The sequence below is a fragment of the Buteo buteo genome, chromosome 9, assembly GCF_964188355.1.
Source record: "Buteo buteo chromosome 9, bButBut1.hap1.1, whole genome shotgun sequence".
NCBI lineage: Eukaryota > Metazoa > Chordata > Aves > Accipitriformes > Accipitridae > Buteo > Buteo buteo.
In genome coordinates, this window is record NC_134179.1 from 15,065,087 (window position 1) to 15,087,194 (window position 22,108).

Genomic DNA, 22,108 nt, shown 5'->3' on the forward strand with positions numbered 1-22,108 from the left:
GCCCGGCGGCCGCTCTCTCCCTCCCCGCCGACGCTCATCATCAACCTCCGCCCGCAAAACAGCGGCCTGGCTGCGTGCCCCGTCTCCCCCCGCCATGCAGCGGGCGGCAAGGCGCTCGTCCGTACCCAGCACCCCGCCGCTCCCCGGCCCCTGAGGGGAGCCGCCGCCTCACGCCTCTCCCCTCTCCCCCCGCCCAACCGCCCGCCGCGCGACGCCGTTGCCGGGACAGGCGCGCGGCGGCGCCCCGTTGCCACGGAGGCGGCGGGCGGCAACGGCGGGCGCGGCGCGAGCCGGCGCTGAGGCGGGAGGGGAGGGCAGAGAAGAGGAGCGGGGGGGAATCCGGCCGCCCGCCGGGCTTTCGGGGCCCGTGGTTCTGCAGGTGAGTGCCTGACGGGTCCGCGTCCGGGTCCGCGTCCGGGTCCGGGTCCGGGTCCGGGTCCGGGTCCGGGTGCGGTCGCTGGGCAGCCGCAGGCCGCCGCCGCCGGGGCGGGTGAGGCGGGGCGGGACGGGGCGCCGCCTCCCCAGCTGCTGCTGAGGGGTTGGGGCAGAGCCGGCGGGTTGTGAAGGGTGAATCCAGCCTCGCAGCACGCCTGGGCAAGGAACGCAAGTGTAGGGCGCTGCGTGTGATGCGGGCCCACCTGAGGGCGGCGGGGGAGGGCGGGAGGGGCACGGCGGGAGCGGCACCACAGGGCTGCTGTGCTTCAGATTTCTAAAAGAAACACTCCGCTCTAGACATCAGCACCCCCCCAACCCCCTTAAGCCTGGCACCTCTCTCAGAGGAGGGCAGACTGGAAGTTACCTCGGTTTGTCTTTCTGCATGGTCAGACAAGCAAGTCCTCACCACATGAGTATGGTGTGGGTCAATGCCAGCCCTTCAACGTATTCCCTTTCCAGAAGTTTCTCTCCCGTTAAAGCCAGTCTCCTCTACAGGCCACCCATTCCTCTGTTGCAACCCCAGAAAAAGTCAACTAACACCAGATTTATCCCGTACCTGGCTTCCCCAGGGCCCTGAGCACTTCAGGCTCTGTGGGAGTTTTTGCTCACCCTGTTCCTTGCTCCTGGGTGCAGCAGCACCTTATCACCAACTCCCCAGCAGTCCAGAGGCTTGCAGGGAGCCTGAGCTCTCCTCCTAGCTGAGGAGCCACCTCCTTTCAGCCTCTGTCCCCCCAGGTGTTGGCTGGCCCCGAGGGCTGCCTGCTGCTGGCCGCTTGGGCTCTATTACATTCCAGTTTGGATGAATGCTAAAGTGATTGAAAGTTGCAAGAACGCACATCTTTTGAACTAATCCAGCCATAACCTTGGGACTGTCTTTACAGCACTCAGAACTGGGCCCAGTTTCCTGGAGGGCTGTATCTAGGCCGAGATCTCAACACGAGATTGAAACCTGCTCAATTCAGACAGGAAGCGCCAGGGAAGTGACCATCTCTCAGCATTAAGCTATGCCTCAGCCCAAGGCAAAGCATTTCTTGAGAGTTAGCATCAAGAAGGACTGAAAGAGACAACCCAGCATTATAGGCTATTCATTATACTGGAATTCAGTTTTAAGAGGATTTTGCTGCATCATTGCTATTAAACATTAGTCACAGACAAAAAGCCAGTGCAATTATTTGTATAAAGCTGTAAATACAGTGTAGCACTGTTACTATATTGGTTTCTTTTATACCGGCCTATAGGGCTCATGCTTATCTCGATGGCCAGTGTGCAAATGGATTAGATTTAGGAAGTGCTAAGCTATTTTCTCTCACTAAAGATAATATACATGAAAATTTTGTTTACTGGTTTGTGAATAGTGATAAAAGGATGTTTTCAACTTGAAATGTTGAAACTGAAAAATGTTGAAAACTTTAAAAAAGGAGTCACAAGTGCTTCCAGCAGCAATCAGGCACCAGGCTTTGACAGAGAGTCAGGGAGTGAGACCGCTGGCCACCAGACCTTCCCCCTCTATCCAATGTACTTCAATCACAGCTTGGAAAGCTTTCTGAGAAAACAAGAATCTGATTAAAATTATTTTCTTAATACTAGGTGTACTGGGAAAAGGATTAATCTGAATTTGAAATGAGTTTGTGCTCTCAACCAAAATAATGATACAGGCTGGCAGAATGAAGGTTGCGATTCTGTTGATGTTTGTCAACAGACATAATTGTTCCTAAGAAGATGTTACAAGCTTGGGATTTATGATTATAGCTTCATGAAGTCCTCCCCAGAGCATGACTGTCTCAAAGCCATGTTAACAATACCTCATTTTCCTTTAAAAGATCTGTTACAGGTTGTGATAGTTACTTAATGAAAATTTGCAGGATGCTGTAGTTATATTTTCATTATAGAAGCCAGTTCCACTTGCTTGTAACTATACCTGACTCTGGGTAGAGTTTTCTATCCCACCTGTCTTACTTTGATTCTGTTACTTTAGAAACTTCTAATAAAACTTGATCCAGTCACTTTCAAGAAATTCTGCAAAGAAATATTAACTGCCACAGTTAAAATGTTATGGTTGTTTTCATGTAAATTGTTGGTTCTTAATGCTTTGAAGCAAAGGCTTTAAACTTGGTAGGATCTCACTGGTGGTTGAATTGAGATAACAGCATACTTCACCATTGTGATGAAAATAATTTCACTTATGTTTACGGAAATAATTTTGTTACAGTGTGTGAAGTATTAAAAGAATATCATGATAAGCATCTCAAAAGCACCAGGAAAAACTGATCAGGCTAAATTGGGGCTAAAATTCTAATGTACCTTGTGAGCAAAAAGGAAAGTGTGCAGTAAGTGTAAGATATGCTGTCAATCTCATGTCCTGCATGATGCAAAGGTTGTAGGGAGTAAGTAACACCTAACTGTGTAGTTAAAATGATCATTGGACATATATACAGGGACATTGCAAGAATATTATGTGGTTTGTTGTTTTTCAACCCTATTCTGTGGTGTCTAACACATGCAGTGCGCATCCGCCTTTTCCACCAGTGCTGCTGATTCTCCTGTTGCCTCTCAAAGCTGCTGCTGTTCCTGCGACAGCCTGTGCCACTTGCGCTCCTGCCCCTTTGCTGTGTCACTGCTGTGGACGCTGGCAGGAACAAGAACATCAGTGATGGCAGGTGTTACTTACAACTAGTAGTTGCTTGGGTGTGTAAAGATGCTCTTTAGATTCAGGCGTGCTTTGCAAGTGTGTCATCTTACCCGCTGGAAAACACAGCATTCTGGGACATGCTTATTCTGCATGATTGTACTTCAGAGACTGAGTGTAATGTTTGTGCAAGAGATAGCACTCTCACTGTTCTGAATCTCAAGGATAATCCATAAAATAAATCCAAATCCATATGCATTGAATATGATATCCATTTGTGCCTTCATCGATGTTACTAACAGATTTCTACCAACTGCAATGCTGCTCATGTTCTGTAGCATTACTAACCTATTTCCATGGAGAATGTAATTTCTTCAGTGTTTGCAGGTTCAGGAGGGGAGAAAGAAGGGAAGAAAAGGCAACTTTTGATCCTAAATGAGTTCCTGAAAAAATGCTGTGCAAAATCCAGGTGCAAATAATGAATAACAGTGGGAAGAAAGGGTGCAGTTTTTGGAAGTAAACCCAAGTTCCTTACTACTGCAGAGTGGTGGGAAACAGAACAAGACTATGAGAGAACATTTAAGCTTGTCAGCTCCATCTAAGTATCTTTAAAAACATTTCTTTTGCTGAATTCCAGTGGTATAAGTACTGTAAGAGCCTTCCCTGTTGTACCTTCTTGCTGCTCCTCACCACAGCCCCTGCAGAGTTTACACCACTTCTTTCCCTGTGCTCAGAAGCCAGGAAAAACTTCCTGTATTGAGGATTTACTCCGAAATTACTTCCTAACATTTCAGGCTCTAAAAGCTAGACTCCATAGGGGTCTCTAGTTTTTGCTTTTACCAGAGCATTACCCAGAAGTAGCCTTATTTCTCAATTTTAAACTTTAGGACTAGAGTGCCACTATAGTTGTAAACCTTGTCGCTAGAAAAAAAATCTGTGCATTTATTCCCTTTCACAGGACAATATGCCACAAGAAGCACAATGTGGTAGGGATGAGAATAAACATGCCACAGGCGACAGATTTAAGTTACTGCTACTTAATGATTTTGTCATGCAATGTAAGAATATACTTTGTGTATGATCAGAATGAGGGTTGTGCAAGACCTAAACAGAAAAGAATTTAGCATTTAAGCAATGTCATATTTAAATGGAGAAAGCCCCCAAACTCTGGGAGCAGCTGACCTATTCTGACCACTTTTCATTGCAAAGAGAAAGTCTTTGCATTTTAGTGCCCACTTAAACAATTCTGCAAGTGAGCAGCTTCTAATAATAATGCCAGTGAAATAAAAGATGGTGTAGAGCTGGTCAAAACTGTTAAAACAACAGTTTTTCTACCAAAACATGATAATTTTACAACATTCTTGCAATGCTCCATAGACTAGAAAGGGCAGCTTTTAAGTGGCTCCGAGCATTGTATGGCCCTTCCCTACCTTTTCCTTACTCCTCTCCTGAAACACCTCTGCTATTTTAACTGTTACAGGAGAGGAGCAATCAGCGGCAGTCAGATGTGTCAGATGGTGTAACGGGGTTGTTTTGCACATAGCACCCGTCTCAGGGCTGCAGGTATCTTCAGGCAGCATGGCCAGATGCACAGGGAGAGTCCTAAGGAGCTTGTTTATTGGGGAAAACACAAGAGGGATGGACAGTTCTTAGAAATCTGTCAACAGTAAACTTGACCCCTGTGTCTGTTGTTTCAAAAATAGGCTGGCCACAGAATTCCAAAAGGAATGAAAGACAGTAGTTACAGAAATCACACCTGGCATGTTGTACCTGTTGTACAAAAGTTACCGCTCTTTATCTATTCCAAACGTGATTAGCCTTCATTCATTTTTTTTCTACTTTTCCTGCAGTTTTCTTTCAGGCTTCCTTTCCAGAATGGGATGTGTTGCCTCAAAAAGTCTGTTGGAATCGTGCATGTTTCTGCATCTCTCTTAAAACTCATATTTTCTTGGACATCCACAAAGCACCCAGCAGTAGCCAGGCAGATTGCTGAGTGGTGCCATTTACAGGCTATATTGTTAATAAAAAACCAACCAGAAAGCCCAAATATTCCCTAACGGGATGCTGTTCCTCCACATTTTTTTATTGCATATCCTCTAAGCACACTGTTGTTTTTGGAGTACAGGCTGACCCAAGGCTGGCTGAAGCTGATAGGAAGCTTCCCATCCACTTAAGTGAGCTTCAGAAATGGTCCTTATAATGTCTGATGCTTGCTTGGCCCTCCAGCCACAAGTGCTGAGACTAGCTAAAAGAGGCTAGAAAGCCTAAAAAAAAAAATCAGAATTGAGGCAAATGCAAAGCTGGTTTTCTGCATGTCACGACCCAGACTGGACAGACCAGGGAGTCGTGTTTAATTCGAAATTCCCTCAGGCTAAATTAAGGTGAAAGGACACCAAATGATCAGTTAAAGATTTTATTCGTGACAGAAGCAAACTGAACTAGGGAGGTGTGGTAGTAGGTGGCAGGGTTTCTCACAACAGGAATTGGCATAGGACTACTTCTGTAAACTGTGTAACCATATACATCAATTCAGGGAATAAGGAGATCCCTCCCATTGAGTCATGAGGTTCAGAGCAGACCCCCTTGCTTTCCAGACTCCTCCTCAGAGAAGGCTCTATGGGTGGCTGGATCTACTCTTAGTCTCAGACTTGGTCAACAGTTTATATCTTGAAACAGATGAGGTGTAGGGATTGTGGAAAAGGAAAGAGAAAGGAAGAAAGAGAGAGGAAAAGGAAGAGAGAAAGATTTCACCGGTCCTGGGTCCACCGTTGGTTCGGTCAGCCGAGGTGGCCAGTCCCGGTGGGCTTGCACGCCCGGGGCTTCAGTTGGTGTACTTTTATCATCCTTGCCCCTCCTTCAGGCAGGCACCTGAACTCGTCAGGTTAATGAGCAGTTTGTGACCCTTTGGGCTTGGGGGTCGTTTGTGGAGTAACTTCTTCCCTGCAGACATGGCCATCAGAACAGCTTATCGGAACAGGGAGCTGTGCACCCTCCAGCACACCCTCCCCCTCCTGTTGCTGATGTCTGAGCTGATGGGCTTTTCATCTTGGTTCCTTGGTGTGCAGGGTTTGTCTTTAAGCAGAACTTGCCCCACCACAATGTTTGAGACATTAACTCTTTCAGTCTCTCACAGGGCACTGCATTTTTCTCAGGAAGCATGTGTTGCAGCACCTGGGGGAACCTTTTTCCATGCCAGTGCCCCACTGTCTGCACCATTTTTTCCCCAAGGGTTTTGCTGCAGAGAAATGCAATTTACTCTTCCAGCAGGAAGTTCATGCATCAGCTACCAAAAAAAAAGAATGTGCTCAGGTACTGATGAGGTAATGCTAGTATCAATTTTATGTTTCAGCAAGTGCAGAGGACACCGTGACTTGTGGTTTTTTTTCCCTTTGAAGTACAAAAATGACAGATGATCAGCCTCCCCCTTATGCTTCCAAGTAATTGTAGATTATAACAGTTCCTTGAATGGAAAGCAGTTACCTTACAGTTTCTTAACTATTTTCATCTTGAATGAGACTTCTTCAGAACAGCTTGAAGACTAGAAACAATTTTTCACGGTGCTACATATGTTTATATAGTCTCTATATATGCTGTATATACTAAACGAGATAAATTCATTCAAAGCTTATGCTCCGTCAAGTTAAAGTGGATATTTTCATGCCCTGTACATAGTTAGATTCCTGTTCTTATTGGCATGTAATTATAATCTCATCTCTGAGTTTACATGCTTTCTTCTCTCCCTATACAGAAATTACTTCCTTGTAAGAAGCCATTTTTTATTATTCCAGGATGTTACCAGTAGATAACAGACTTCTAAACTTACAGATCTACAAACTTCTTCAGTGCATTCACCAGAAAGACAAGAAGCAAATAGAAAAGCTGGTCCAGAATGGATTCCCAAATCTCATTAATTTCACAGAGCCTATGGAAGGATATAGTGCCCTTCATTTGGCCTGCATTAAAAATGACACTGACATGTGCAGCTTCTTGCTGGAACAGGGAGCTCATCCAGATGTCCAGGACAAAATGGGACATACTCCAGCAATGAAGGCAGCTGAGCTAGGCCATGAAATGGTTTTGGATTTATTAGCAAAAGCTAAAGCAGACATGACTGCTGTGGATAATGAAGGGAAAGGTAAGTAAAAGGAACCTTATCAGACCAGAAATACCATAAAACGACCCCTTGCTGTGTTACACACTTGCTACATATGTTGTGTCCAATCTGTAGAGAGGAACCATGGTTGAGGGTAATCCTTACAGCTCAACAGAAGCTATTGGCCATAAGAGCTTTGATGAAAATGAAAATAATTCTCCCTGAACAGTCTGGGGCTTTAAATCATAGGTCTCTCCAGTACATAGCTGAAAGATAACTTGTGATTGAGAATCGTGTTCCTCCCATGACCTGTCACATATTAAATTCTGGTTTACTCCCCAAGTTCAAATGCCCTAAACTAGAAGTCTTTTTTGCGTGTGTATAGATATAGCCTAAGAGAAGTTAATGGGTCTCTATTGAAGGAGTTTGTCCATTCAGCTGTGAAGATTACAGCCAAAGTAACCTTTCTAATAATTTAGTATTACACCATATTCCCTGCTGGTTTTCTTTGCAGGTGTTTTGTTTTACTGCATTTTACCTACAAGGCGGCACCACCACTGCACACAAATTGCCTTGGATTATGGTGCAGATGTTAACAACTGTACTACTGATGGGAAGCCTGTATTTCTACAAGCCTGTGAGCAAGCTCATGATATTAAAGAAATATGTCTGAATTTCTTGGAAAGAGGAGCAAATCCCAATGCAAGAAACCCAGTATGAATATTTCTGTAACTAAAAACATTTATACAGGAGTTTAGAATAGTTACAGACGACTAGAGTATATGTCTGTCGTGATTTAACCCCAGCCAGCAGCTAAGCACCACGCAGCCGCTCACTCACTCCCCCACCCACCCAGTGGGATGGGGGAGAAAATCGGGAAAAGAAGTAAAACTCGTGGGTTGAGATAAGAACAGTTTAATAGAACAGAAAAGAAGAAACTACTAATGATAACACTAATTAAATGACAACAGCAATAATAAAAGGATTGGAATGTACAAATGATGCACAGTACAATTGCTCCCCACCCACCGATCAACACCCAGCTATTCCCCAAGCAGCAATTCCCTGCCCCCCACTCCCCAGTTCCTAAACTAGACATGACATCCCATGGTATGGAATACACTGTTGGCCAGTTTGGGTCAGCTGCCTTGGCTGTATCCTGTGCCAACTTCTTGTGCCCCTCCAGCTTTCTTGCTGGCTGGGCTTGAGAAGCTGAAAAATCCTTGACTTTAGACTAAACACTACTGAGCAACAACTGAAAACATCAGTGTTATCAACATTCTTCTCATACTGAACTCAAAACACAGCACTGTACCAGCTACTAGGAAGACTGTTAACTCTATCCCAGCTGAAACCAGGACAATGACCTTAAATCCTCACATTAAAATAATAAAGCAGTGGCAAGTGCTTAACTCTGTGGCCATGCCTATTCCCTTTTCTGTACCACCCTTTTTTGCAGGAGCAGGGATTTAAGTCTTCTGCTTGAACCACGTATCCTGATTTAGATTTTTGTAGATTAGAGTGAAAGTATTTTACAAAACCAAAATGTAACTGGGCCATCTCTTAGGATTTGTAGTTCACTGTACTTCAGTGGACCAATGCTGATTTGTACTTTGCCTGGATGTGCCCTAAGGTTTTCAGAGTTGAAATAATATTCACTGAAAGGTGGGTCCAGCATGAAAAACCTGATGGAGAACCAAGGCAGGAACAAGGCATAAGAAACTCTTTTCTCTCTTTCGTATGCCTTAGTAATTTATTTGTTTACTTCCTCAATTTAACAAAGACCTGAAGGACTGAAGCTCTGTGCTGTTGATCAAGTCAAGGAGCTCAAGCTTTCCCTTAAAGCTACCCATGGCTCTTGCTTTGGTCCTAGTTTTGCAGTATCCTTCCTGGTTTGTAGTTATAGCAAAAACAATGCTTGGAAATCCTTATCTCATCTTCTCAGGCACATGTCTGCTTCATGCACTCAGTGTACCTGCAGTATTAGAAACCTGAAATTTTTTTTGCAATATGATGGGCACATACCTGGTCACATAATGGGAATGGTTTGCTAGACCCAGAGAAAGACAGATACCAGGGAAGAATGTATGGTTCAGTGGAATAGATCCACAGCTCACTGGTCTCTTTACCCCTGTGTAGAGTGGCAAGTCAGATATTCTAAGTGTTGCTGTGGGCCAACATGTTAATAGCAGGTGATCCCTGATCCAAGATGTGCTCTGTTCTTGGGAAGGTCACCAGATCTACCAAAGTCAGCCATTATAGAGAAAATAGGTAATGCTAATCACAAACATACACTATTATGTAGAAAAAGAGGGAGCACTAATGTATTAGAATATGAACTTTTCCTCTCAGAACAGTAGTGAAATTCCCCAGTTGCTCTGCCTTCTACGTAGCACTTCTCCAGCCATAGCTCTTTATGCTCTTTCACGGTAGAGGTGGTATTGTGTTAAATTTTGTAAACATGCATGAGAGCATGCACACAGAATAAGGAATTCCGTAACTAAGGAATTGATTTTCATGGGGACTATTCAGGGGATTCAAGTTACTAATGTACTTGAGTTGCTGGGATTTGACAACACATTTTAGCAGCATTACAACTAGATTCTTAAAGTTTACCTACAAGTGTCTTTGAAACTATTAGACTTGTCTCCTTTTTTTGATAATACCTAAAAAGGAGACCTTCAGTTTTACGCCACCTTGCAAAAATCACATCATATTGTTCCAACCTGAATTACCATACAAAACATTCTGAATTGCTCTCTTGCTACATTGCAGGCTACGGGTCGCACAGCCTTAATGGAAGCAGCAAGAGAAGGTGTTCTCGAGCTGGTGCGTGGTCTACTTGAGAGAGGAGTCAATGTTAACCTATTTGACCTTGAAAGACACAGCGCTGCACATTTTGCAGCCAAAGGTGGCTTTTTTGAGGTATCATCATTTGTGGTGCTGAAGCATTGTTGCAAAGCCAAGCCTGTGTTATTTTTTGTTGTTATTAGGGTTTGTTGTTGTTGCTGTATTTTTATTTTGAGTCCAGTATCTCAGCTGATCAAAGCATAATAATCAGCAGTCAAGAAGAGCTTCTTTTTAAGTATCAAATGGAATCCAGTAGTGATAGAATGTCTCTCATACTTGCAGAGCCTTTTTTGCCAAGGTACCTCTGAGTGTGTGTGGTAGTGTGGCTGGCTGGTGTGAACAGCTCCAATGGAGAGCTTGTTTCTCTCAACAAGTAGCATGTCACTGCTGTGTAACATGGATGAAACATTACCCTTATAAAAAGGGCAGATGCAAACAGCTGCAGATAGGCACTTTCTTCCTTATTCCCCATATCATCTTCAAAGTATATAAAATGATGCAGTTTTGATTGTGCATGCAATGTCAGTTACTTTAAGACGGTGGCCTGCAGGAGGCTGGCAGGAGTGAAGATTGTCCTTGATGTCTACAACTGAACAAAGTTTCTATTTCCTGAGTTAAGTAAGCACAGTACTGTAGAAAACTTGAACGTTACGTACACATTGATCAGCTGGGCATGGGAGAGAAGTTCACTGTATAAACTGGGAATATATGATATTACAATTCTTTGTAAATCATTCTCACGCTTCCCCTCCTTAAGAAACAGACAAGATTTTTGGTGGTACCTTGTTTTTTCTAGATTCTGAGGATTATTTCAGCTTACAATGGAGACTTGGGCCTGATTGCTATGAATGGTAACACGCCACTTCATTATGCTGCAGAGGGAGGATTTACAAACTGCTGCAAGTTTATAGGACAAAGAGGTACATTAAAAATAAGTTACTTTGCAACTATCATGTGTATTCTATTTCGGTGCTAAAGGAAAAATTTCATCTGGGCATCTATAGAATCATAGAATCGTTTAGGTTGGAAAAGACCTTTAAGATCACTGAGTCCAACCGTCAACCACGCCCACTAAACCATGTCCCGAAAGTGCCTTGTCTAACGTGCTTTTTGAATACCTCCAGGGATGGTGACTCAACCGCTTCCGTGGGCAGCCTGTTCCAATGCCTGACAACCCTTTCAGTAAAGAAATTTTTCCTAATATCCAATCTAAACCACCCTTGCTGCAACTTGAGGCCATTTCCTCTCATCCTATCACCAGTCACCTGACAGAAGAGACCAGTACTCACCTCACTACAACCCCCTTTAAGGGAGTTGTAGAGAGTGATAAGGTCTCCCCTCAGCCTCCTTTTCTCCAGACTAAACAACCCCAGTTCCCCCAGCCACTCCTCATAAGACTTGTGCTCCAGGCCCCTCACCAACTTGGTTGCCCTTCTCTGGACACGCTCCAGCACCTCAATGTCTTTCCTGTAGTGAGGGGCCCAAAACTGAACACAGTACTTGAGGTGCGGCCTCACCAGTGCCAAGTACAGGGGAACAATCACCTCCCTGCTCCTGCTGGCCACACTGTTTCTGATACAGGCCAGGATGCTGTTGGCCTTCTTGGCTACCTGGGCACACTGCTGGCACATATTCAGCTGGCTGTCAACCAGCACCCCCAGGTCTTTTTCTGCTGGGCAGCTTTCCAGCTACTCTTCCCTATGAAGGATTTGACTCTTGGGTATCATGTGGCAAATGTAATTCTTATTAATAAGTGCCTAACATAGGGCATTATGACTTATTTCTACTCATGTGGCTGAGATAAAACATTTCTCAAAGCAAGCAGCAGAAACATCATAAGTTTGTATAACTTAGAATTGGACTGTACTAAGTGGTTCTGGTTTTAGCTGTTTTTAGATGTATAGTATTGAAACTTCCAATTGAAAGTTAATTTTTGGTTTGCTGATAATTTTAAAAAAAGATCTCTATATAGTCATGGGGAAAACTTCATGCCCATGGGTATTGAAACATACTCCAAAGCAGCTGTGATCATTTTCTAACTTAGTCAGATGATCATAACACTTCAAGCTTTGATTCAGGAGGACCATGCAAAATCCTATGTTCTGTTCTTGTGATTCAAACATTTAACTAGTGATCCATCACCAAACTGCAAGGTTGGGGTATAGAACATTGAGGGATATTTTAATCTTAGTTTGTTTCTTCTTAACCTTGCTCATCACTTCAAGTAAAAACGTAAAGTTTCTACTGAACTTCTGCCTTTCTATACATATTCATGAGTGGACAGATAAGTAAAGCATGGGTTGCCCAATGAATCTCCCTTTGGGAAACAAATATGGACACGTGACTAACCTTCCAGTCTGGGATCAATGATGCGATTCCATCTAGTATCACTATTTCTAGTTAAGACAGTATAGAATTGTAGACCTGTGGCGATTAGTTACATGTATATTACAAGTCTCTTCTATTACATACTTAGGAATTTCACTGCATTATCAGTGAAATTGTGTCCATATTTTTAGGCTGTGATCCTACATGGACAAACTTGTTAACAAAGACCCCAAAAGCCATTGCCAAGGAAGGCGGTTTTAAAGCAGCAGCAGCAGAATTGCGTAAAATTGAAAATGCCTTTATAAAACAGTCCAAGCCTGGGGCTAAGGAGGACAACCCCCGCTGGGCACTGAGGCTGTACGACTGGTCCTTAGAGCACCAGGCTGCCCTCCGCAAGGAGTTTCAGGCCATTGACCAAGGAGATGGGACAGTGGCTAAAGATGATTTTATATCAGTTATTCAGAAGCAGTGTGCCTTTGTGGACATTGAACAAATACAAACTATTGCTGAAATGCACGAAGGATCTCACCCTGAGGGAATCAACACTGAAGAATTTTTTAAAGGCTCTAAATACCTGCAAAAAAGCTGTCTTATAACGTCCTTTGGACCAAAAGGGAAGAAGGGGAAGAAAGGAAAGAAACGAAGAGGCAAAAGAGGCATCGCCATCCCCGTGCCGATCTGTGTTATCCCAAAGAGCGCATGTCCGCGTAGGGAGGATGGCTTCCCTGTGTACATGATTGAGGCTATTCAGAACATTGCTGAGAGCTACCATTTTAACCGAGACCACCCATCTGCTCATCCTGTGCATGACGACCATGCCTGGTATATAGATGAGCCAAGGAAAATGTACATGAATATTAACTACCTTGTCAGAGCAGGAGACATTCTGTCTCTACAGAAAGCATTTGAGGAGGGTGTGCCAGTAGACATAAAAGATAAGTATTACAAAACACCTTTGATGGCTGCATGTGCAAGTGGGAACATAGATGTTGTGCAGTATCTTCTGGAAAAGGGGTAAGATCATTTCAGAGATTTGTTTTTAAATTGCTGTTTTAGAAGGGCTTTGAAAAGCATAAATTTCCAGTAAACATTTGGATGCAACAGACATTTAGTATTAAATTTAGTTCCATAAGATCCTGAGTTACAGAGGGTAATTTATTATTTTTCACATTTTAGTAACAGAGAAATAGAAACACCCAAGAGGTTCTCCACGTCTGAAATTTTTGGTTTCTGGGCTGCCGACATCTTGGTCAGATGCAGAGTACCTACACATCCAGTCTGTTGGAACTGCAGTTAGTTCATACCCACGTCTCAAATAGTGCCTCCTCAAAACTGAACTCTCAAAATTGAATAAATTATTTTGGGGAAATCAGGCTCAAGTGACTTGCCTGAAATCATCAAGACAATCCTGGACTTCCCTGTTCCACATGCCAGGGCCTTTGCATGCAAATGTTTTAAGGGGATAAGCATTCTAATAATTTTTCTCTGCAGCCTCAGCAGGCTGAGGCAGCAGGATTTACACCAGAAGCGTGTGCTGCTATTTAGTCTGTTCCTCACTTTAGAAGTGCTTCAGCAATTTTGTAGCCTACAGACACACTTGTGGAAAATCTCAATGGTAGCTTAAAAATGAAAGCAATTTAAGAAAGATTAAGTCATACTTGTGTAATAGCATAATCTCTTCTTTTTTATTGTCAGACTGCTGTAGTCCTACAGCCATTCACATAAATGCTTAAATGAACATTTTTCAAATATATTCACATTAGCTTTGTTCTCTATCTATAGTTAGAATTCATTTTAACATTCATTTCTCAGGATAAGTGGCTGTAGTCGTTGCTCCCGTTCCTGCAAAGACTTAACAGCACACGAATCTTTACACACCCTGGTAATTACATGGACATTCCTAGAGCATATGGAAAGCTGTGTAAATGTGTACATTCAAGTCTTCCAAAGATAAGGAAGGATGCAAGAGTTAGCAAATTAATCTCTACCGCTTTCGCCAAGCCTCACTAGACAGCACTGGAATCACATCTCATCATATTTAACAGTTAGACCTAGAAATGGAATAACTTAGTTTAAAAAAAATAGTACCAATTTTGAGATTTTTGAATTGACAGAAATCAGAAAATGGAGAGGAAAGTTATCAGTACAGTGTTTAGCTTTGCATCTTTCAACAGCATGGACTTTCAGACACTTTCAGTTTGGCATGGGAGTTCAAATACTTTTTACAATATAACCTTTTCAGTATGGTATCACAAATCCATATCGAATAGAAAACAAAACATTTATCCGGAGCTATAGAAAATGCTGGGGTTTAAACATAAATTGGTGGTATCTACTTTCTATCTTGTTCCAGAAAGTCTCAGAAGTAAAGTAAATTTGGGCTAAAGTCAAATTCAGTGCTTGATCAGGAGAAAATGCTGAAGAATTTTTAAGTCAGTGCTGTGTTGTCCCTGTTCCTTTAGATCAGTTTGTTTCCAATAGAATGAAGTTAGCAAAAAGGATTCGGGGCAGACAGACTATCAGTACAGGCATGGAGGCTGGGTTGAGAGTGAAAGCGGAATAACTGGACCCACTTATTTTAATGAGAAATATAAAGGAAATTAAAACTGCATACGAATAAACCATAGTGGCTAAGCAACTGAACGGTAACAAAGTTAAAACTGGTAGGTTGGGGGAATTTACTGTGTTAACATCTCACCAAAGGCAGAATGCTGAAAAGATTAAAAATTTAAACAGGAAAAGAAAAACAGATAAATCTGTTCTTTTGATCGAGTTAAATATTAACCATCTGATCTGAAGAGCAAAAAAGCTATCCCTGGAAGCAGCTTCCTTCATAATCTTTTTTCCTTCTCCCTCCCTCCATGTCTTTTGGGAAGACACCAGCTCTTTGTCCCTAGAGTAAATGGGACAGTGACATCTAGGCTGTCTTAAATACACTGCAAAGTAATTAACTCTGCTTGAATACTAGGGAATCCCCTCATGAGGTTTTGACCCCTTCTGAACCCACGCATGGCACATGTGGGAGATGGCAGATCTGGGCATGGTCTGTGCTTTCTTCAAAGATATGAGGGAACCATATTTCTTCCCTTTTAACACCATCAAGGGGCTCTAGTGGCTCTTGTTCCCCAAGCCTTGCTTTTGCATCACCCCAGCCCAAAAGCTCCCAAGGCAGCCAGTTGCTGAAGGGCTGATAATGCTTTTCCCCTCAGCTTCATCCGAAGGCAGTGTACTGCAAATCTCTCCCCCAAACTAGCCCTTGCATCCTCCAGAACATGCCAGTTTTAACCTGGGAGCAGAAACAGATCTAGTCCAGTGGCACAGTGGCTGAAGAAGTTTTAAATGCTCAGATTTTATGAGGTAGACCTTCTCTAACTCATTTGTATATTGGACAGTAGGCAATTTTGCCATGGGTTTTAGAGCACCTGTTCTTGGCCCAGAAGCATTCTTTTTTCAATTCCTTAATCTGCTTCTTGCTGTTCTCAGTGAAGCTGGAGCACACACACTGGCAGCATTTTACAGGACTTACCTGTTTGGATGCCTATTTTTCTCTGTACCTGTGAAAACCTCCATGCAGAAAACACTGTGTTGGCTTAGAGGGGGATATGATCACCACCCAGGCACACCCTTACAATTAATATATAGCTTGTCATGGAATGTCAGATACTAAAATGGTTTCAGAGTAGCAGTAGCAATATGAAAATATTTATTTACATTGACTATGCCATTGCAGCAGGCAGTTAATGTTGATTGTACTTGGAGCTGTGGATGTTACCATATCTAGCTGCTAGCTTCATCTGCCACGGCTCCTCTTAACTCTTTTGTAGGGCTGATGTAAATGCAACAGACAATTTCATGTGGACTCCTCTCCACCACGCTTGCTATAACGGACACATAGATGTTGCTGAACTGATAGTGAAGGCTGGAGCGGCAGTGGATGCACCTGCAATAGGCAATGCAACCCCACTAATGAGAGCCATTGAGATCTGCAGATTGGATATAGTATGTTTTTTAATCAGTGCGGGTGCTGACATCCAAACAACAAACAGCAATGGTAAATATCAATGTCTCCCCAAAAGGCGAGGCCTGTTTCCTTATGAGTATACATGTTTTATTAAAAAACCTAAGCTCTTGGAACACTTTGAGAAGTGTTCTGAATTTATGATTGCTGTCAGGATTGGGATGAAGGTAAGAGTTAGGTTCAATTAGTTTTCTACAGTATGGAGTCACTATTCTAAGGACTCAGCTTTCCTGGGATTTATGCATCTAGAAAATACAGTAACATGATTAATTACATGATTAAGGAGGCTATTGCCCCTCACAGGATAAATACAGAATTATAAGTGTCTTTAATGAAAAAAATTCTAGCTAGTTATGAATGTTATTTAATGGAAAATTAGATTTTAGTTGTGGCCAGTGTGTATTCTGCTACCATTTAAATCCCTTATTTTTATGCGCAAGCAGCGCTGGTTAAAAAAAAATTTCTTGCTGCTTAGCACATAAATATTACTCCCTAAGAAAAAAAAAAATTGATTTAACAGAAAAACAAATCTGAACTGATATTGCAGTGTTACTTCCTTGCAGCAGATCCCTCATTCAGTATTATTTCCTCTATATTCAGAGTAATTTAAATAGTTGACATTTATCACATTTTAAGCCCTTGCTGTAACATAGGAAGCAATATTGCTGTGTAACAAGACCTTCCTTCCCAAAATGCCTTACAGGTGAAACCCTGCTTGTAGAAGGGATGTGTATTCTCCATTTCTGTTGCCACATGAAGTTCCAATTCACACAGCAGTTTAGTCTTGCAACTACTTTACAGCCACAGGGTCTCATCTTGTAAGATCCAGGGGAGTTTTTCCTTTCTTAGGCACTGAAGATGTTCAGCACTATTTAAACCACAGGGCTTTCCCTTGATTCCTTGCCAGCCACAGAGCGGGCACTGGAAGAGGTAGATACCTACAATAACTTGCCCTACATTCCTAACCTCGTACTATGCTGGCCATCTCATAGTGCTAAATGCTTGCAGCTCTCAAAGATCAAAATTACAACCTGCATGACCAGTATATTAAGCTGCAAATGTCAGGACATTAAGAGCAAAGCAACCACTCCAAGAATTCCTGCAATATTTGGTGTCAAGGCTTGTTTCTGCAAGCAGTGCTGATGACTGCCAGTTGTCACACCAATGTCAGGCACACTGCTGGCACACTGAATGGTTAATAAAAGAAAGGCCTAATTAAATTCAGTTGACTGTAGTGTCATTGTCCAGTTGCAATAACAATTGCCATTTTCATGGCTTATAAAGGTATTTGTTTTTTTAATTACAGGAAGGAATGCTCTTGATATTGCTAAAGTATTTGCAGATTCTAGAATAATTGATCTGCTCCAAAATAAACTGGAAAATTTGCCAAAATCACCAGAAAAAAAAGCAGAGAAAGAAAAAGTTGTGAAGCCAAAGTCACCTTCTACACTGATGCCTGTAGAGGTACAAGCCATGAAAAAAGAGGTATGAGAGATGGTAACAAAAGATTGACTTGCAAATAGTTAGTAGAGTGCATGGTTCTTTCATTTATTTGCCATCCATGTCTCTTTACAGCTATAAATCAGGCAGTTTTGTTAAAGTGAGTCTTTTCAGAAGCCAGTACTAGTACTTGTTCATTGGTTGAAATTTTAGCTTGTTAATTATATGAACTTCATGTCTTCCCCAGTCCCACTTAAGAATTATGTCCTATATCCTTGACAGGCCACAGAAAAATATATCTTCCTCTTCTCCCCCTTCTCCTGAAGTTTATGATCATCTAGCTCTGTTGTGATAGATACTGAAAAACTGATAACTGTAATTTCTTAAAGGGAGCAGCTGTTTCTTCACAGGATAAGACCAAGGCCCTCCGAATTAGTAGAAAGGTCTTTTTATTCTGCTAATCCAACTCACTGAGGTGATATCAGGCTTGCTGACTTCTCATTTCCCAGGTTGTCTCACATCCTTCCTCTTCTACTGTTGGCCAAGTCCTGATTCTCAAATCCCACACTGATGTTTGGCTGTTGTACTTCTGAATGCCTTTCCTGCACCCCCAGGAGCCTCGAGTACCTCACCATTGCCCTAGTTCCCAAGCTGACATCAGCCTTCGTGACCACATCCTCCTTGTCTTATTGGGGATAAGATCTTCCTGATTTACCAGCAGTACTTCTTAGTCAGACCTGAGATGCTCTTAGGAGAGAAAATGCAGTTGTAGCTGCATTGCTGGAAGTGTCCTTCAGCAGCCCTGCTCCAGACAGCATAGTAAATATGTCCAGTAGCCACTGGTCAGTTTCCCCCTTTCAAAAATGTTTTGTATGTCAGGGATAGTATAGGACTTTCATAGGCAGGATGACGACAACCTTAGGTGCTTATTTATTCATTTCCTGGCACAGGATGGAATCACCTGTGGTACTAGGCGATTGTCTTGTGAGTCTTAAAGAGCAGTTAATGTTTTAGCGTCCAAGGAGAGTCATCCTCTACCTTTTAAAAGGTTTCCCCTCACGATTTTTGGTTATTAAAAAACCCCTGCAAACAACCAGCTTTAATAAAAACAGATTCTGAACAGAAAAAGAAAAACACGCTGACAGTAAATAGATAGGAAAAGAAGTATCAGAAAGTGCAGGATGTGTGCCTTGCTTCCAAATGTGATATATTTGTATAACTGATAACATTTTCTCTTTCAGACTTCACAGGTATCTCTGCCAGCTGTAGAAAAATCCATTCTTGAAAAGACAACACATTCTCTTAAGGACAGTGTTACTTATCTGAACTCTTTGATAACCAGTGGTGCTACCAAGAAAGATGACATCGCATTTAAACCCAGAAAAGTACGTACAGTAGCAAAACATGAGCTCAGTGTCACGTTCATTTGAAGCTAGATCTTGCTGTAGATCAAAAACCAGAACAATCTGATGAAATGACTTCACAATTCAACTAGCTTATAGATGATGTGACACAGGCTAGAGAGATTGCCACAAAACAACAGTAAAGAGCTCATATATATGTGTATATGTATTATATATAGTATATACACATATATTTATATAAAACACATTGTCATGGAAATCAAGTTCTCATCAGGTTTTAAAATAGGATTAAAGTGGACCTGCAGCAAAATACAAATGCAACTATGTTGATGGTATGGATTTTTACATTCTCACACTTAAAGAATAGGAGTCCTTGTGCATGGGACCAGCACCAACTTCTAACTTGCCTTCTCAGTTAGTTATCACATGATTACTTATGCCAGTGACAATTACTGAACTAAATGGATCACAGTACACTAAATATCTACTTTCTAGAGTTAGAATACTGGAAATACAATTTTTGTATCAGGGACTTGTTAATACTCATTCACAAATAACTGAGAAACAGAAAAAGATTATCATAGAGAAGTATTTTTTTAAATATTTTTCTTTCTTCTTAAAAAGGAAAAGAAAACCATTGCCGACAGGGAAGTTTTATTTGGAGTTTCTTTACCATTTCCCTAACCCTGATTTGTGCTAGTTTCTGCCGTGGTCTCAGGGGAATAAGGCTACATTGCCAGCGACTCTACAGCTAATCACTATTTTCCACTCTGAGGATCTTGGGCCAGAGTCAGTCATTCTAAACAATTAGCTTTGGATCTTCTTTCCCACATTATCCCTAATCTGAGCCCATGGCATGTTATAGATTGGTAGTGACAATAAGAGAATGCTCTGCTTATATGTACATAAATCATTGTGGTATCTTCCACTGGGAGGCTGCACTGGTTTTTGTCTGTGTCTCAGGATGGAAAGGAGTGCTAGAACATGGCTCTGTTTGGCTAACAGTATCTTCTTAACGCTTCAGTTGTGGAAGTCATGTCCAAATTAACTACAAATACCTTTGTTTTGTAGATTTGGGCCCCTGAAGCTGCAACAGAGGAGCTAATAAGAAAGCAAGAATTGCTCCGTGAACGCTTTACTCTTGATGACCACTCAGAAAGCTTCATGAGCCCCTTTAATAGAAAAGTTACGGAATAAGAACACCAGCTGAAAGAAGCTACTTCAGCACGTATTTTGAGGGGACAAAGATCAAAAAGGTTACTTCTCTGTAAGGAAGGAATCATACAGTGCTCAGTAAATGTAACTCAGTTGTGACAAAAAAAAAAAAAAGTAGCAAGTTTTTCCTCTGTAGATTATGTTGCTTACACACAATCTTTTGTTACGGACTTTGTCTGGAAAAAGGTTTCCAAGTCTTGGTGCTGGCTCAGTGTGCTTCATGGATTGGCCGCTGTTGTGACACATACATCCTTTGTCTTTGGAAAGGTATGGCTTTATGAGGCTAATTTTCACCCCAGCAAAAAACTTCTTCCTGGAAGATATGTTACCCTTTCTACTAAAAGGGTGTTAAATATAAAGAAATGAAGATAGCATTCAGTAATTAAGACAACAGAAAGTATGGAATTTACAACCAGGACTACTACTGTCTAGTGTACTGCTTTCAAGTTCTGCCACTCACTTGCAAGAGTGCACAAGCCTTTCTCCTCGCTTACTGAGGATGTATTCCGCAGCTGCACTGTTGCAAAGGTGTTATCGAGTCCTTTAGATATTTTAAGCAGACTTGGAAAACATTCAGAGATTTTGTGAGTGCAGGTTCTTGTATTAGCAGCTTCATCCACAGCTAATCCAAATCAGTGCTTGCCCCTACAACAGTGAAGTCAACAGATATTGCCCCTGCTATTTTAATGAGTTCTTTAGTCAGGAAGGATTTGGTGTCTTAGAATTAAACTGACCAGGCTGTGGTAATGAATAAAAGTTCATTTTAGGAAGTGTATAACATCAAGATTCATGTGATAGGAGCAGGCCAATACAGCATGGGTTCTGCTGAGGGACTCTGCTTGTCTGGAATCCTGTTGAGTATGTCTGCAAAATAGTTGGCAACACAAAAGTGAGTCCAATTCGGAGCTTCAAAAAGGCAGTTACAGGTGAGAAGTTTTGGGTAAGCAGAGACTGGAAATGCTAGGAGTATTTAGCTTAGAGAGGAAATAAGTGGGAGGGAATGCCATAAAATATATCTAAAGCAGCAAAAAGTGTGGAGAAGTGAATTGAAACCTGCTATCTGTTTTTTCACAGGATACAAGAACATTCAGACTACAGGGAGAAAAAAACCCAGCACACATTAAATACTGTACAATGTGTAAATAGCCTGTGGAACCCTCTAGCCCAATTATCCTTGGAAACCTAAAGAAATATTTACATAGATTGTGAGAAGAGTCTAGTTAACTAACACATAAGGGATAAAAATCCCTTGTGTTTCAGGACCTCAGCTAATTACTGTTGGCATATGATAGTTTTCTAGCAATGCAGTTCGCTTCCTGATTGTCCACTGTGGTGATGTGTGTGTCCCTTAGGAGAGAAGATGACACTAGCCTAGACAGACACTGTAAATTAGATCAGCTTCTGGTTTGATAGTACCCATTCTTCAAATTTATTTTAATATTGTGAGACTTCAAGAGCTGTCTGGCTCAAGAGTACAGCTACTTTTGAAAATTTGTTTTCAAACATACTCTTTTTTTTGAACTGCAAGTCTTGAATTCTGGAATCTGAGCTTCAAACTGGGTTCTTTCCTTCTGGTTCATCATTTCTTGTAATAAGAACCAAGTTTTGCCCATGCTGATGTGTGTGATACAGCATTTCCATGCCTGGATTTGCCTAGGTATGAAGAGAGCAGAGTAGAAGATTGTTGGGGAAAGCCTGCGTGGTCACGTTCTTAAAGACACCACCACTGCCTGCATGAT

General features: G+C 42.0%; 1 protein-coding gene across 1 annotated transcript; it reads left to right on the top strand.

Annotated features, from left to right (window-relative positions):
* The first annotated feature begins 84 nt into the window (after window positions 1-84).
* ANKEF1 (ankyrin repeat and EF-hand domain containing 1) lies at window positions 85-20,403 on the top strand. Its single transcript, XM_075035458.1, has 8 exons — window positions 85-379; window positions 6,810-7,196; window positions 7,669-7,868; window positions 9,930-10,079; window positions 10,801-10,924; window positions 17,657-17,835; window positions 19,032-19,175; window positions 20,226-20,403. Exons 2-8 carry the CDS (start codon window positions 6,851-6,853, stop codon window positions 20,349-20,351), a joined length of 1,269 nt encoding a protein of 422 aa, XP_074891559.1. The 5' UTR covers window positions 85-379; window positions 6,810-6,850; the 3' UTR covers window positions 20,352-20,403.
* Window positions 20,404-22,108: the final 1,705 nt, after the last annotated feature.

Coding starts and splice junctions, on each gene's coding strand:
- ANKEF1 (XM_075035458.1), top strand. CDS start 6,851: ATGTTACCAGTAGATAACAGACTTCTAAACTTACAGATCTACAAACTT. Junction 7,869..9,929: donor ATCCCAATGCAAGAAACCCA/GTATGAATATTT, acceptor GCTACATTGCAG/GCTACGGGTCGCACAGCCTT. Junction 10,080..10,800: donor CCAAAGGTGGCTTTTTTGAG/GTATCATCATTT, acceptor TGTTTTTTCTAG/ATTCTGAGGATTATTTCAGC.